Source organism: Erythrolamprus reginae, chromosome 1 (genome assembly GCF_031021105.1).
Source record: "Erythrolamprus reginae isolate rEryReg1 chromosome 1, rEryReg1.hap1, whole genome shotgun sequence".
Classification (NCBI taxonomy): Eukaryota; Metazoa; Chordata; class Lepidosauria; order Squamata; family Dipsadidae; genus Erythrolamprus; species Erythrolamprus reginae.
Genome location: NC_091950.1, coordinates 183,923,086 through 183,941,071, shown reverse-complemented (window position 1 = coordinate 183,941,071; position 17,986 = coordinate 183,923,086). Strand labels below are relative to the sequence as shown.

Sequence of the window (17,986 nt, the reverse complement as noted above, 5' to 3'; positions counted from 1 at the left end):
CATGCACACACAAGAGGGGGAAGCGGGGGCGTACTCCCAGCCTGTTCCTGTAGGGCCAGGAATGATAGCTCGCCCCTGAAATGAATCCACTTGTAGCATAAATTTGGTCTCATTTTTGTAATATGAGATGAAATTGGTTGTTCATTACTGCATGATTTAGCTTAATTCAATGCTATTTATTTAATAGCATTTATTTATTTACTTATTTATTTGTTTGTTTATTTATTTAATAGCATTGGTATAACATTAAACTTATTAAACATCAAATCCTGAATGAATTTGTGGTCAATGAGTATTCACAGTTCCTGTGTGTTTTAGAATTTATCGTTCATGAGAATGTGTGGATCTGCAAAAGAGTCAGTGAAACAATTGTAACTGTTATCAGTTAATTCAGCTTCTTAGAGTGGAGCCTTCTTTTTTATGTTTTGTATATGAAACTGTAACAGAAACTTGGCATATAAAAAAAAAGAGGAAGTTTTCTCTTGGTAGAAAAACAACCCTTTCACTAGGAACAACCTGCATTATTTACACTGCATTATTTCAGTGTTTGAATAATAACTTAATTCCTCTTGTAGTGGATGAATATTTCCATAGAAAGTGTAAAGTAAAATAACCCTCTAAATTATTATACTGTAGACATGACGTAAATATACCGCATATTATTCTAATTACCTGTTACAGAATACAGTGGTGCCTCTACCTAAGAACGCCTCTACTTACGAACCTTTCTAGATAAGAACTGGGTGTTCAAGATTTTTTTGCCTCTTCTCAAGAAACGTTTTCTACTTACAAACCCGAGCCTCCAAAACTTTAACCAGAAAAGGCAGGGAGAAGCCTCCGTGGGGGCTCTCTAGGAATCTCCTGGGAGGAAGCAGGGCCGGAAAAGGTGGGGAGAAGGCACCGAGAAGCCTAGGAATTTCCTCGGAGGAAACAGGGCTGGAAAAGGTGGGGAAAAGCCTCCATGGGCCCCCTCTAGGAATCTCCTGGGGGGTAGGGTTCCCCAGATTTATTGTCTTGGGGGACTTTAACCTACCGTCACTCAATGAAACCTCTGGGCTAGCACAGGAGTTCATGGCCACCATTACAGCCATGGACCTGACTCAAGTAGTACAGGGTCCAACTCATGAGGGGGGCACGTATCCAACATGGTATTCCTCTCTGAGCAATTGAGCGATGGTCTGAGACTAAGGGGCTTAGAAGTGTTGCCTTTGTCATGATCAGACCATTTTCTGCTGCGGCTTGACTTCCTGGCTCCAATCCTTCCCTGCAGGGAAGCGGAACTGACTAGGTGGTTCCGCCCCAGACGCCTGATGGACCCAGAGGGCTTTCAGAAGGCACTTGGGGTTATTCCAGATACACTCGTCCACAGTTCGGCAGAGTCTCTTGCTGAGGCCTGGAACAAGGCTGCAGCGGAGGCTCTTGACTGGATTGCGGAGGCTCTTGACTGGATTGTGCATGGTTCAACGAGGAGCTCTGGGAGTTGAAACGCCAAAAGAGATGTCTAGAGAAGTGATGGAGGAAGAGTAAGTCCGAATCTGATCAAACACTTGTAAGAGCTCATATTAAGACTTACAAAGTGACGCTCAAGGCGGCAAGATGCGCGTATCATGCCGCCTTGATTGCATCAGCAGAATCCTGCCCAGCCGCTCTGTTAGGGGGACCCACTCCCTTGTTAACCAGGGGGGAATTGGGAAGCCCTTGCAGAGTAGTGCCGAGGATTTTAACACATTTTTCGCTGATAAAATAGCTCGGATCTGAGCGGACCTTGACTCCAATTGGATAATAGAGTCGACTGACAACGAGTCAGTCGAGGTGACTGGGGCCCGTACTTGTCCATCTGTCTGGGAAGAGTTTGATCTGGTGACACCTGATGAAGTGGACAAGGCCATTGGAGCTGTGAGTTCTGCCACCTGCTTACTGGATCCGTGTCCCTCCTGGCTGGTCTCAGCCAGCAGGGAGGTGACATGGAGCTGGGTCCAGGAGATTGTCAATGCTTCTTTGGGGAGGGGGTCCTTTCCGGCTCCCTACAAGGAGTGCCCCCCCTCCTTAAGAAGCCTTCCCTGGACCCTGCCATTCTTAACAACTATCGGCCAGTCTCCAACCTTCCCTTTATGGGGAAGGTTGTTGAGAAGGTGGTGGCGCTCCAGCTCCAATGGTGCTTGGAAGAAGCCGATTATCTAGGCCCTCAGCAGTCAGGATTCAAGCCCGGCTACAGCACGGAAACTGCTTTGGTCGCATTGATGGATGATCTCTGGCGGGGTTTATCCTCTGTCCTGGTGTTTCTCGGCCTCTCAGCGGCTTTCGATACCATCGACCATGGTATCTTTCTGCGTCAGCTGGAGGGGTTGGGAGTGGGAGGCACTATTCTTCAGTGGTTCTCCTCCTAAATCTCCGGTCAGTCGCAGTTGGTCTTAGTGGGGGTCAGAGGTCGACCACTAGGTTCCCTTGTGGAGTGCCTCAGGGGTCGGTCCTCTCCCCCTGCTATTTAATATCTACATGAAACCGCTGGGCGAGATCATCCAAGGGCATGGGTTGAGGTATCATAAGTACACAGATGATACCCAGTTGTATATCTCCACTTCATGTCCAGTCAATGAAGCAGTGGATGTGATGTGCCGGTGCCTGGAGGCTGTTGGGGTCTGGATGGGTGTCAACAAACTCAAACTCAACCCTGATAAGACGGAGTGGCTGTGGGTTTTGCCTCCCAAGGACAATTCCATCTGTCCATCCATTACCCTGGGGGGGGGATCATTGACCCCCTCAGAGAAGATCCGCAACTTGGGCATCCTCCTCAATCCACAGCTCACATTAGAGAAACATCTTTCAGCTGTGGCAAGGGGGGCATTTGCCCAGGTTCACCTGGTGCACCAGTTGCGGCCCTATTTGGACCTGGAGTCACTGCTCACAGTCACTCATGACCTCATCACCTCGAGGCTCGACTACTGTAACGCTCTCTACATGGGGCTAACTTTGAAAAGTGTTTGGAAACTTCAGATCGGGCAGAATGCAGCTGCAAGAGCAATCATGGACTTCCCTAAATATGCCCATGTTACACCAACACTCCGCAGTCTGCATTGGTTGCTGATCGGTTTCCGGTCACAATTCAAAGTGTTGGTTATGACCTATAAAGCCCTTCATGGCATCGGACCAGAATATCTCTGGGATTGCCTTCTGCCGCACGAATCCCAGTGACCAGTTAGGTCCCACAGAGTTGGCCTTCTCCGTGTCCCGTCGACTAAACAATGTCGTTTGGCGGGACTCAGGGGAACAGCCCTCTGGAACCAGCTCCCCCCAGAGATCAGAATTGCCCCCACCCTCCTTGCCTTTCGCAAGCTCCTTAAAACCCACCTCTGTTGTCAGGCATGGGGGAATTGAGATATCCCCCTCCCCCACGCCTATACAATTTATGGATGGTCTGTTTGTGTGTATGTTCTGCTTTTTAATAAGGGTTTTTTAGTTACTTTAAATATTAGATTTGTCATACATTGTTTTATTATTGTTGTGAGCTGCCCCTAGTCTACGGAGAGGGGCGGCATACAAATCTAATAAATAAATAAATAAAATAAATAAGCAGGGCCTGCACCCTCCCTGTGATTTCCCCAATTGCACACATTATTTGCTTTTACATTGATTCCTATGGGAAAAAGTGCTTCTTCTTACAAACTTTTCTACTTAAGAACTTATGAGTTAAGTTTATAAGTAGAGGTACCACTGTACTGTGATTTCAGAAATGTTGACAGTTCACACACTTCACACTTAGACTTATATTCTGCTTCACAGCCCTCTTTAAGTGGTTTACAGAGCTCTTAACGATAGTTTGTTCATTTATTTATTTATTTATTTATTTATTTATTTATTTATTTATTTATTTATTTATTTATTTATTATTTGGATTTGTATGCCGCCCCTCTCCGAAGACTCGTTCATGTTGGCATTAACAAATTTAAATTACCTAGGAGTTTCTTTCTGGAAAATTCAGAGCACTAACTAAATCCCAGAAATCATTCTTTTGATGACAAAGCAAATTGTGTTAATGAAAAGTTTATATTCAAAAATAAAAATACTGTATATTAAATTATAGTTGTTTAAAGAAAAATAGTAAATGCAGATATTTTTAGTAAATTGCAGTGAACTTATCTTTTTATATAACTCAATAATCTCGTATATTGGCTGCAACTTTATGTATGCAGCAACCTGTATTTCTAAAAGATAGAAAATCTTATCAGGATTTTTAAGTCTGTCAAATATACAACACAGCAAAGATGATACTTTTATGTAACTGATTCAAGGAATAGACCTTAGGTGCAAGTTTATTATTTGTCTTTGAAAAGTTTTTATATTCTATAGATGAAAACAAATTGTATTATTTTATGGATTGTCTAGAATCCTATACCACTCTCTGTGGGTGTTATATGGATTATTTTTTCTTTGTCACTCTTAAAAAATGACAACAGAACCACACTACATTTGGTGTAGTGTTTAAGGTGCTGGCCTGGCAGTCAGGAAACTGTGAGTTGTAATCCTGCCTTATCCATGAAAGCCAGCTGGTAAACTTTGGGCCAGTTGCTCTCTCAGCTCAACCCACTTCACAAGGTTACTGTTGTAGGGAAAAATATGAGTGGGAATATTGTAGATATGTTCACTTCATTGAGTTGCCCAGAATATATTTTTAAAGGCAGGATAAAAATCTAATCAATTTATTTTAATCATTGCAATATATTTAGGGTTTGTTCTACTAGGTCAGTGATAGCGAACCTATGACACATGTACCACAGGCGGCATGCGGAGCCATATCTGCTGGCACGTGAGCCATTGCCCTAGCTCAGCTCCAACGTGCATTTGTATGCTGGTCAGCTGATTTTTGGCTTGCACAGAGGTTCCGGGAGAGTGTTTGTGGCCTCCAGAGAGCTTCTGGGGGGATGGGGGTGGGTGTTTTTACCCTTCCTCTGGCTCCAGGGAAGCCTTTGGAGCCTGGGGAGGGCGAAACACAAGCCTACTGGGCCCACCAGAAGTTGGGGAACAGGCTGTTTCCAGCATCCAGAGGACCTCCAGGGGGTGGGGGAAGCTGTTTTCACCCTTCCCAGGCATTGCATTATGGGTGTGGGCACTCGCGCAGGCTCAATAGCGCACGTGCATGCTCTTTCAGCACCCAAGGAAGAAAAGCTCTGCCATCATTGCACTAGGTAATTACTATTTACTTTATTTTATTTTATTTATTTATTTATTAGATTTGTATGCCTCCCCTCTCCGTTTTCTCTATTAGTAGAGTAGGCCTTTATTTATTTATTTATTTATTTATTGGATTTGTATGCCGCCCCTCTCCATAGACTCGGGGCGGCTAACAACAATATTAAAAAAACAACATGTAAATCCAATACTAAAACAACTAAAAAACCCTTATTGTAAAACCAATCATACATACAAACAAACATACCATGCATAAATTGTAAATGCCTAGGGGGAAAGAGTATCTCAGTTCCCCCATGCCTGATGGCAGAGGTGGGTTTTAAGGAGCTTACGAAAGGCGAGGAGGGTGGGGGCAATTCTAATCTCTGGGGAGTTGGTTCCAGAGGGCCGTGGCCGCCACAGAGAAGGCTCTTCCCCTGGGCCCCGCCAACCGACATTGTTTAGTTGACGGGACCCGGAGAAGGCCCACTCTGTGGGACCTAACTGGTCGCTGGGATTCGTGCAGCAGAAGGCGGTCCCTTAGATAATCTGGTCCGGTGCCATGAAGGGCTTTATAGGTCATAACCAACACTTTGAATTGTGACCAGAAACTGATCGGCAACCAATTATTTTTAATACTAAGCAAACAATTTAAATTAATTTCCAAAGCACTTTGGGAGGAAATAAGGAGAAAATAATTAATTTTAAAATCGAATCTGGAGAAAAGTTTGTGACATTCTCTGTTGTAACAAGAGGTTTGTCTGTTTGACCATTGCATTCTGTATTGGGTAATCAGTGATCTGCCAGAAACATAAACTGCCCTGAACACCGAGCTCTGTTATCAAAAAGGACTTTGATATTTTAAGCCTGAGATTAAAACTGCACTGGGGATGGGTCTTCAGCTTCTGCATATGTGCACAGAAGAAAAAAAAATTGGGGGGAAATATTCCCAAAAATATATATATCCAAAAATATTTTTTTTAAAAAGGATGGCTGTGCCCACAGACCGACACCGACTGAACTGGTACTGTGATGACAAAGCAAAGAAATTGGCGAAAATTGTCGAAATCTCACATGAGGATTTTCACATGTGTGGAATTTTGGCTATTTTGGCTGATTTCTTTGCTTCCGTGCATGTGCAAAAGCAAACAAAGGCCGAAAATCACAGAAAGTTGCTGATTTTTGCATATTTCTGTGCTTGCGCGCATGCGCAGAAGCAAATTATTGTGCAGGGGTGTGGGGGTGTGGGGGGGCCGTGCAGATGTGCAGGCATCACTGTTTTCACTAAAGGATCAGGCAAACCCAGGCGTACCGGGGGCAGCCCAATACTTCTTTGATCCTATTATTCCTAGTAAGTCTGTTTAACCCTATAGTAAAATGTGGAGGTGGAGGGTGCAATGGTTCAGCAGTTAAAAAGCTGAGCTCATCAGCTGGAAAGCTGACAGTCAGGGTTCAAGATGCTAGGGCCATATAAATAGGATGAGTCCCCTTTCTTGCCTCAACTTCTGCCCACCTAGCAAGTTGAAAGCATGAAAATGCTACTAGATAAAAATGCACCAGCTCACTGGGAAGGCAACAGTGTTTGGGTTTTGCCACAGACTCTGCCCTGCGGCATGATTTCATGCTGGCCACATGCCCATAGAAACGTTTTCAGACAACACCCACATCTAAGAAATGGAGATGAGTAGCGCCCCCTAGAGTCAGACATGATTGAATATGGAAACCTTTACCTTCACTGATCTCATCTAGTAAGGCATTCTGGAAAATATGGATCTTATCTTGTTTACCATAGATATCTTGTCTCAATAAATGTCTAATAAAATCTCTTATCTGAAAAGATAGAAACTTTGACAGCTTATGCTATTTTATCAGACTTTTATTGAAATACTAAAGTTGGACTTTGGACTTTTATTATGCCTGGGGTTTCTCAGTTTATCTGTGATCTGAATAACCTCTGATTACAAAAAAGGAAGTAAAGATTCAGGTGATGTACAAGCTGTTAACAATGACAGAATAACCTGTGCTGGATGGTGATTGATTGTAATATGTCAAGGACAGTGCATTGAGTTACATACTTCTTCTCTTTCCTTCCACCTTTCCCAGCATGACGCATTGTTTAAAATTACAGTGATCTAAAAAAAGACTTATGTTATGACCCATCCTTGGAAGTTATAAAATATTGTATTACGTTTGTCGTGTGATTGTAATTTTGGTATCCCATTTGCAATGGTTGCAATGTTGTGCAATAATGTGATCATGATTTCTGACCTTCCAGCTAATGTCTGACAAGCAAAGTCAATTGGAGAAGCCAGATTCACTTAATGACCATGGTTAATCATTTAATGACCATGGTAAACATAGTCATAAAATCAGGTCCAATTTACTTAACAACTTAGCATCACTTAGTGACTGAAATTCTGGCCCCAATTGTGGTCTTAAGTTAAGGACTACCATACTTTTAGAACCTTCTTCAAAGAAAATATAGAGTTACAATTAATTATGCCAATAAGCCATGAACTTTATTATCTATGCACAATGCTTTGAATTTTGTTTCCCAGAGCTCAAGCCTACAGTTGGCTTCCTCACACTTTTTTTTCCTGCAATACCTGTTTATTTTATTGAATTCTTTCTTGTCCTTTTAATAGAATTGGATTTTTAAAATTTACTATAAGCTTAGAATTAAAAATATAGAAGAAAGGCAGGATGTAATACTGCAATTTTTAGTTTATGCATGCAAAAAAACATTATTCAATAAAAGCGATTATTAGATCCATACAATCGATGAAGCTGCTAATTTTTAGCAAAGCCTCTCATAGGAAATTGAGTGAAAAGTCACCTTCAGACTGATAAAACAGCATAAAGAGATTCCTTAGCAAAAAGAAATTAAATGCTTTATTATTTCAGAAACATCCAACGGAAGAAAGATAATTCAGTATTGCTGTGGGACAAGAGTTACAATAATCAAAGAAATTGTGGAATAGAACCATTAATAGATGAAAAGGGATGGACTGAATGAAATGTGAATGACAAAAATTAAAATAAGTTTTAATTTATTTTAAATATTGGAATTGTTAAATTGTTGCGTGGCAAGTTGTCCCATGGTGAGTTTGTTGTGGTAAATTACCTTGTGGTGAATTGGCCATGTTGAGTTGGCTGGCTGCAGCAAGTTGGCTGGGTTGAGTTGTACCATTCCGCTGCAATATGGTGATAGTATCCTTCAAGGTGAACCTTACTGTCAGCCTCCACTATACCACTTCGCTTGTTTGATTCAACTGCCATAGTAATTGGTGGGGGGGGGAGATTGGGTATTTGGGCGAGGGGAGGGGAAGAGTGCTGGAAGTTGTTCTCCTTATGTTTGATTAGAATGCTAGGGAGGAAAGTTCTCATTGCTGGCTGCCAGGTACTGCCAGGCTACATGGACATGTTTATAGCTTGTTCAAGGTCAATGGCTTCACCGGGCCAGATGTGGAAGACCTAATGACAGGTGCACCCACCTGACATCTTGGAACATGGGGATTGGATGAATTGCCCTGGGGGGTTATGAGGGAGGGTTTTGAGATTCTTTGTAAATGCATTTTACATGCCTTTTGCCTCAGAACTTGCTTTCCTTTTGTTGCTATCACTTCTGGTCTAGTAAAAATATTCATCTCTATCAAATGGAGTTGGGGGTCTTTCTTTCCTGGACTTTGAATGGAAGCAAACCTTACACTTTCTTCCCCCTATTTCTTCTTTTGTTAACAGATTCCGATACACGTAGAACATTTTCTTTGGACGATTATCTGAGTAATGAGTTTCAGTACAAATCATATAATGTGCGGTGGATGTCAGGTAAATGATTCTAAACTTTTGGGATGCCTTAGAGTGGTCTTATATTTTGCAAATATATGTTGGACAAAATGCAAGAGTTGCATCCAACCACGCAATCTTTGGGAGCATTTTCATCACAGTCTCACAAGATTTGTTTACACAGTCAAATTTGTATATTCTTTATTAAAGCTTTATGTCAGTGATCAGCTAACCGATTGCCAATGTGATTTTGTACAAAATTCATCTGAGAACTATTTGAGACAATTGAATGCTGTTATACCTCTCATTGGCAGCCAACAGCCTCGTGATGAGTTTTTATCCAATTTTGATTGTATCCCTTTTTTCAGTGAGAAGCCCTAGCAATGGTGATTATTATACACTGGACAGCATTTAAAGATTTTCTCGAAATTGTAGTCGTTTCTGGCATTTGAGAGTTGCTTCAACTCCCTATACTGCAGTCAATATATTGCTTATATCAGCGTTCCAAGTAATGCACCCATAGAAAACAGAACTCCGGGGCAGGCAAGTTACTCAAAGAACAGTTTATTGGATACATCAAATTGGCACAACTGATGACACATTCCCGTGAATGTCACCTAATTAAAAGTAAAAGTTTCCCCTTTCCCTCAATTCATTGGTCACGCTGGCCAATCCAGGTGGCTGTCCAGTTGCTTTGTTACTTCGTTCCTCCTCTGGTCAGCCAACTGTGAGAATGTCCTTGGTTCCCACAGGAAAACTTTATTGTTTTGGCTTTGGTCTCAGCCAGGCTCACTTCAGAGTTGACAGCTTACCAATATGTTCACAAGTAAATTCAGAGTACTATATTGGTCGGTGAAGCCTTGGATTGCTTGGGTCCAGGCTACCTATATGATCCTCTCTTCCAAATTGAACTGTTTCAACTCCAGTGCTGTTTGATTAATTCTGAAGGGATGTTATGGGTCTGCTCCCTCTGGGTGATTGGGAAAGCAGGAAAACCCCAGACACAGGTTTTTTTCCCCATGGTATGTAAATCAGTCTACATATGATAGTTATAGACTAAGCCAGCATCTCTAAATACTTCCTTTACTGTAAATAGGATGTGTTCTAGCCAACTAATTAAATCATTTTTCCCCCTTCATCCCCACTTCATTTTTCATAAGCTCTACTTCATAAACATGGAGTGCCAGAAATTCATTTGTGTAGATTATTCTCCACCCATAAAATAGTCAATTTAAAAATTAAGCTTTTTTTAACTCGTTTGAATTTATACATGCTAAACAGACTGTTATGACAATGAACTTAATAAATAATGTAGGATTTATTTATTGACTCTGTGCAGGGAGGGAAAAGGTTTTGTTTATTGGCACTGAATATTTTCCTATTTTTCTTCCCTTTTTAGGTCACGAGTATGTCTACACAAATCAGAACAATGTTTTTCTCTACAACATTGATGATGGAAAAGACTCTTTAATCTTATCAAATAGCACATTAGTACGTTTAAAAAAATACTACTTCATTAGTTCAAAAGTGCTCTGTACTGAATATTTCCTTCCTTACACACAATGTTTTATTACTAATTTGTTTTCCTTATCTACAGGACAATCACAATAGTTCTGAGGCAATATTGTCACCTGACAGAAAATTTGCTCTTCTGCGATACAATTATGAGAAGGTAGCAACAATATTATACTTTTATACTCCACTTGGTATATTTATATTGAAAAAAAATGGTTTTAATCCTTTACAACTGGGGTCTCCAAACTTAGCAAATTTAAGACTTGTGTACTTCAACTCTCAGAATTTCTCAGCCACGGCGCTAAAGAATTCTGGGAGTTGAAGTCCACAAGTCTTAAAGTTGATATGTTTGGAGACCCTGCTTTACAATATGGATTCATTTTGGCTTTTAGATAGCTGAGGACTTGAAAGGCCCTTTGTGGTTGTTAAATTCTAGCCAGTTCTCCACATTGCACCAAATTCTTTTCAATGATTTTACTTTAATAGTAATCTTGTATTTGATTTGTCATTCGTTCCTAACTTCTTGACCACTAACACAGTGATTTTTGTCAACAATAACAAATTACTTAGTCCACACAGGTAGTCCTCAACTTACAGCCATCTGACTAGTGATCACTGAAAGTTTTATAGTGGTACTGGGAAAAGTGACTTGTGACTGTTTTTCACACTTACGACCTGTTGCAGCATTCTCACGGTCACGTGATCAAAATTTGGCCTCTTAGCTACTGGACTGTATAAACGATGGTTGCAGTGTCCCAGGGTGATATGATCAGTTTTTTATGACTTTCTGACAAGCAAAATCAATAAAAAAATTTCTGGAGAAATATTAATGGTATAAGTACAAAGGATACTGAAATTATAAATATAAATATAGGGACTTGGCCTTCTCCAGGTCCCGTCCACCAAACAATGTCGGCTGGCGGGACCTCGGGGAAGAGCCTTCTCTGTGGTGGCTCCGACCCTTTGGAACCAACTGCCTCCAGAGATCCGCATTATCTCCACCCTACCAGTCTTCCGGAAAGCCATTAAGACCTGGCTTTCCTGGCAGGCCTGGAATTAGGCTGATTGTAAGTATGTATGTTTTTTATAATATTGCTATTATTGATCTTTATTATTAGATTTTAAATGTTTTTATTGATCTTTATTATTAGATTTTAAATGTTTTTATTGATCTTTATTATTAGATTTTAAATGTTTTTATTGATCTTTATTATTAGATTTTAACTGTTTTAATTGTTGTTGTATTTATTGTGATTGTTTGCTGCTCAGAGTCCTTTTGGAGTGAGCGGCATATAAATACAATAAATAAATAAATAAATACAATACAATACAATACAATATAATATAATAAATTGTCACATAATTTGTCCCTATAGAATGATGTATTGTGAATGATATCAAGTCTTTTCTGAAGGCATCCTGTTAGTGTAAGATATCTCTACACAGTGCTTTCCTCTGGGGAATATTTTTAGAAATAATCAGAAGTTTTTGTTCTCAACTGTATAAACTGTACTTAACAGTTGATAGGTTGGGAAAACAAGCCAATTATGAATTGTGATTTCCATAATTTTATGTTAAAATGAGTGAGGATTTTGAGAGCTCCAAAGGCTGACTTGGGGATTAGAAATGAAGCAAATAATGAAGAAGGCCTGATAACTATTTGTGTTGTTCTGGTGTGATTCCTTGCAGTGAGTTTTGAAGTTAATCTTGACTCACCATAGTTTAGGAGTTAGATATCAGTGATTTGTTCTTAATTGAAAACAAAACAATATTTCAAATTATCAGGGCACCTTTAGATGACAACATTGCAAAGGTTCAGAAGGCACTCTGAACTCTGAACAATATATTGCTTTACTTGAAAAAGGAACAGGGCTGGTTTTCCGTTTTGGACTACTGCAGTGCTGAGGAATGTATTTCCTCTTTGATTAAAATTTTTGCTTTGCTGTTTTCTGAATTTAAGTCAACTATACTTCCGGCTTCTCACCCAGTATTTCAACTCCATGCTCTTGTGAGTAGCTCCTGAGAATATATTTCCCTTACTCCAGCCACTATGATTCCAGGAAGCCATGGATATTGTACTGTAATCCGGATTAAAAAAGGAAACAATAGATTGGAATACACGTAATACATACATCGCTCCTTTAATCATATGTGCCTTTTCATTGCAGGTAAAATGGCAGCTTTTTCTCACTGTTAGATTCAAGGTGTACATCATGCATATTCCAAAGCACATTTTCCTCTTTGAATCCATAATATCATACAACTGAAGTAGTCGTATCTTTTGAAAAAACAAAACAGGACAAAAATACAGATACAGTGGTACCTCTACTTACGAACTTAATTCGTTCCATGGCCAGGTTCTTAAGTAGAAAAGTTTGTAAGAAGAAGCAATTTTTCCCATAGGAATCAATGTAAAAGCAAATAATGTGTGCGATTGAGGAAACGCTCTCTACATGGGGCTACCTTTGAAAAGTGTTTGGAAACTTCAGATCGTGCAGAATGCAGCTGCGAGAGCAATCATGGGCTTCCCCAAGTATGCCCATGTTACACCAACACTTTGCAGTCTGCATTGGTTGCTGATCAGTTTCCGGTCACAATGCAAAGTGTTGGTCATGACCTATAAAGCCCTTCATGGCATCAGGCCAGAATATATCTGAGACCATCTTCTGCTGCATAAATCCCAGCGACCGGTTAGGTCTCACAGAGTTGGCCTTCTCCGGGTCCCATCGATTAAACAATGTTGTCTGGCGGGACCCAGGGGAAGGGCCTTCTCTGTGGCGGCCCCGACCCTCTGGAACCAACTGCCCCCACCCTCCTTGCCTTTCGTAAACCTCTTAAAACTCATCTCTGCTGCCAGGTATGGGGGAACTGAGACATTTCTCCTGGGCCTATACAGTTTATGCATGGTATATTTGTGTGTATGTTTCTTTTTAAATAAGGGGTTTTTAATGACTTTTAATTATTAGATTTGTTATATATTGTACTATTATTGTTGTGAGTCACCCTGAGTCTATGGAGAGGGGCGGCATACAAATCTAAATAATAATAATAATAATAATAATAATAATAATAATAATAATAATAATAATAATAATAATAATAGGACCACAGGGAGGGTGGAGGCCCTGTTTCCTCCCAGGAGATTCTTAGAGAGGCCCCACGGAGTCTTCTCCCTGCCTTTTCCGGTTACAGTTTTGGCTCGGATTTGTAGGTGGAAAATGGTTCTTGAAAAGAGGCAAAAAAATCTTGAACATCCGGTTCATATCTAGAAAAGTTTGTAAGTAGAGGCATTCTTAGGTACAGTGGTACCTCAGGACTCATCATTAATTCATTCCAGGAAATGCAATGAGAACCAAAAATGATAAATATCGAACAGATTTTTTCCATGAGGGATAATATAGAGAGTCACAAGGTAATCAACATCAACAAGCCTAGCTTGTGCATTGAGTAGCAACCAAATGATGAGTACCAGGGCAACATTTTCACATCAAAATGTGTTGAGTACCAAATTTGAAGAGTTTCAAAGCAGTTGAAACTCGCTGTACCACTGAATTTGCCTCAACTCTTAGTTTGCAAGGAGAAATATCTTCCATTTTAGCCTATGGCTGGTTGGAGTCCAGAACTCCCAAGAATATTCCAGTGAGGTACTTGATCCAATCCATCCACCATAACCATTGTTTATTGGAAAGGGTGTTGCAAAATGATGACACCATCTTCACCTAATATTTTCATCTGTGTTTTAAATGCAACGAACAACCCTTTGCAGCCAGAGTCTCGTCATAATAACTTGAAACAGTGTCACAAATAGATATTGAAAAATAAGTGTATGTGTGTGTGTGTGTGTGTGTGTGTGTGGTAAATATTTATTTGCCTTGTAAATTGAAGTAAGGAGATTTTTCCTGTTCTGAGGTCTGTGGCTGTTCATGAAAGTGTGCCACTCATTTCATATAACTGATTCTGTTGGTCAGTCTGCATGTTATCAGAATTCCAAATTGACAAAGTTTAGATTGTTAATTCCAGATTGACAAAAATATATAGGTGTGATTTAGCTACATAATGCTTTGTGGAGAACTGGTCAAAGGGACTAGAGTAGCGTAGGAATGCCCTCAATTTGTTTGTGATAAGGTAAAAGACAGCTCTTAATGTTGAGGGAGGTCTTCATGTCATAATAAATTATAGTTTAGCAGTATAGCTAAATATTACATGTTATATAGTAGCTATACATTAGGACTGATATTTATTATTGGAAATCTTTAATTCTAGAAGGTATCAAGAGGCCTGAGTTAAAGTTGATTTTTTAAAATCATGATCTTATGATCATTAAATGTAATAATGGAAAAATTCACGCAAACAGGAGTTTTAAAAAATTCTAACACTAAACTTTCCAATTGAAAAAACATATTTTTCTTATATGCAAATATTGTTTTTGCAGGTATGGAGGCACTCATACACGGCATCATACTATATCTATGATCTAAATAACAGGTCAGTAACTGTATTGTCTTTTCGTGTTGTTTCAATGGCTTATATTGTATTGATAATTTTATTTATGTTTCTTCATAGTATCATAATAACTGAGAACCAACTTCCTACAGCTATCCAGTATATATCATGGTCACCTGTTGGACACAAACTGGTTAGTAAAATGTATAGGGTTTTCCTTCCTTATAACTAAGCATTCCTTGTAACACCAATTCAGATATCCCTGTGCACCATTTCCAGGGGTGGGCTTCAAATATTTTAATAAGGGGTTCTCTGGCCAGTTGCTGGGTGGGCATGGCCATGGTGGGCATGGCTTAGTCAGCCTCCTGCACCATGGCAGGGGCCGTTTTTTTGCATTCCGTGGGTTCTGGAGGCTTCCCTTGAGCCTCGGGGAAGGGAAAAATACCCTCCCCTGGCTCCAGAGGCCCTCTGGAGGCCGGAAACAAGCCTGTTTCTGGTCTTCCTGAACTTCCAGTAGGCTTGTTTTTCACCCTCCCCACATGCTCTGTGTTTATCTGCATTCAAAACAGCTGCACAGGGATTCCTAGGAGGAGCTGGGTGGGCAAGGTGGGGCCAGTCAGAAGTGGGATTTGGGGGTTTTCCGAACTGCACAGAATCTTAGAAAGAGATTCTCCCAAACCTCTGCAAATCTCCAGCAACCCGCCCCTAACCATTTCTATAATCCAAACTGTACCATACATGCAACAGAAATTTCTGGAAAACTTAGAGGGGAAAATGTAAGAGGGCATAGGAATGTTCTAGGATACAGTGGTACCTCTACTTAATTTGTTCCGTGATCAGGTTCTTACGTAGAAACGTTCTTAAGTAGAAGCAATTTTTCCCATAGGAATCAATGTAAAAGCAAATAATGCGTGCAAAAGCATTAAGAAAGAAATAAAAGCTCGGAATTTGGGTGGGAGGAGGGGGAGGGGGAGGAAGAGGAGGAGGAGAGTCGCTGCAGAAAGAAGAAGGTAAAGTGAGGTGAATCCAAAAAATCCAAAACCTTAAGGCTTAAAAATAAAAAAAAGGGACTCTGAGGCGGCGAGGAGGAGCAGGCGCCTCCAATACACCCAGTGGAAGGCTGCCTCCCCTACACTGCCTTCCATATAATGGCTGCTGCTGCTGCTACCTGGTTCCTCTTCCTTCCCATGCTGAAGGGCTCCCCTCTCCTCTCGCTTGCTCGCTTCGTAGGCGGCGCCTTTCCTTCGCTGTGGTGATTCCTTGGCTGCCCAGAGTGAAGGGAGCGTTTCTTTTCTCTGGGAGTTGGCAGAGGTTTATTCCCTGTCCAACTGGCCAGAGAAAGGAAAATGCTTCATTTGCTTTGGACGGCCAAAGCCTCCTTAAGCGCCACTGAAAGGCTCCTCTGGCAGCCCAGAAAAGCCCGAGATGGCTGGGATTAAGGAGGGAATGGCAAGAAACTGGCTAGGCCCTCATGCCACTCTCAAATTTCTTGGGAAAAATTTCTGGGCTTAGCTTCTTAAGTAGAAAATAGTTCTTAAGAAGAGGCAAAAAATTCTTAAACACCCGGTTCTTATCTAGAAGTAAATGCATAGAGGCCCAGTTCAAAGTGAGGCAGCTTGGGAGTGGGAGAGCTTAATTCTCTCTTGGCTCCTTATTCTAAAAGTCATGCACGTACACGTTTTTTTAAAATCAGCACTTTGTGAAAGCATAAATATGATTTCCCAGTATAATCAGAGTGAATTTGATCTGAATTGGGCTTTAATTCACAAACTTTCAAGGTTTAAAAATAATCATAAGGTAGTTGCATGCTAAACTTGGTTTAGTTGACAGAAAAAAATCCACTAGCAATTGGTTGAATGGGTAATAGAAGGAGAGGGAAGAAGAGACATGATCTTGGAAGTATAGAATCTTATATCTAAACATCATGGTGTGAAATTATTTCATCATACTTTAAGGGGCAAATGCCAGAAATTAATGGAAAGAGAATTAATATTTTAATGTAGAGGAAAAACAATGCTAACATATATCGGGATTAATTAGACAAAATGCAGGTCTTTCTTGTAAACCATTTTTATTTCTTCTTTATTCTTAAAATAAGAAGGGTAAAAGAAATTCAATTTCCTATATTTAGATGGGTGAGAACAATCTTACAGTATGAAAAAAGTACCTCCAATTTAGACTTACAGGAAATGAAAGTAAATGCAATTTGTTTGATATAAAGTAAAGGTTATATTTTCCAATGGTAAATACTGTAATGTTTGTTTATGGCAGGCTTATGTTTACAATAACAATGTTTATGTGAAAACTACACCAAACGACACTGCTGTTGAAATCACTAAGAATGGAGCTGAAAACAAAATTTTTAATGGATTGGCAGACTGGGTGTATGAAGGTAAATGTCATTGAAATGGGGAAAAAAAACCTCTTAGGAGCAACTTAGTTTGCCATCACATACAGAAATAAAATATTAGGTTTCTGTAAAGTTTCTTTTGAATGCAGTGCTTGGAATGAAGGCTGGAGGGGCAATTCCATCTTTGAGTCACATGACCACTTCTAGTTTTCAAAACCCTCTTTTAATCCAGAGACTGTTTGTTCGTTCGTTTGTTCATTCGTTCATTCATTTGACTTATCTATCACCCTTCTCCGAAGACTCAGGGCGCCTCATAACATATAAAAAAATACAAAAATAATTCCAAGTCCAATTATAAAATGATCTAAAAACCATGAAATTACACTGATTCATACCAGTCTGGGGTAAGATGTTAGAGCTCAACGGCTCCAAGCTTGCTGGCAAAAGTGAGTTTTTAAAGCCTTTCGGAAGGCCAGAAGAGTGGGAGCAGTACGAATCTCTGGGGAGAGTTGGTTCCAGAGGGTTGGAGTTACCACAGAGAAGGCCCTTCCCCCTGGTCCAGACAGACAGCATTTCTTGGCTGATGGGACCTGGAGAAGACCGACTCTGTGGGCTACAATTGATCACTGGGATACATAAGACTGGAGATGATCTGGTAGATAGTCTGGTCCTAAGCCATATAGGGATTTATTGGTAACAAACAACACTTTGAATTACGTTACAAGA

General features: G+C 40.4%; 1 protein-coding gene across 1 annotated transcript in view; it reads left to right on the top strand.

Moving 5' to 3' along the window:
* DPP4 (dipeptidyl peptidase 4) overlaps nt 1–17,986 on the top strand; it is a 91,541-nt gene that overhangs the window by 7,868 nt on the left and 65,687 nt on the right. The window contains exons 3-8 of the mRNA XM_070731650.1: nt 8,908–8,994; nt 10,352–10,443; nt 10,550–10,624; nt 14,900–14,952; nt 15,031–15,103; nt 17,182–17,302. Of these exons, the coding sequence (XP_070587751.1) occupies nt 8,908–8,994; nt 10,352–10,443; nt 10,550–10,624; nt 14,900–14,952; nt 15,031–15,103; nt 17,182–17,302 (501 nt within the window). The remainder of the gene's footprint in view (nt 1–8,907; nt 8,995–10,351; nt 10,444–10,549; nt 10,625–14,899; nt 14,953–15,030; nt 15,104–17,181; nt 17,303–17,986) is intronic.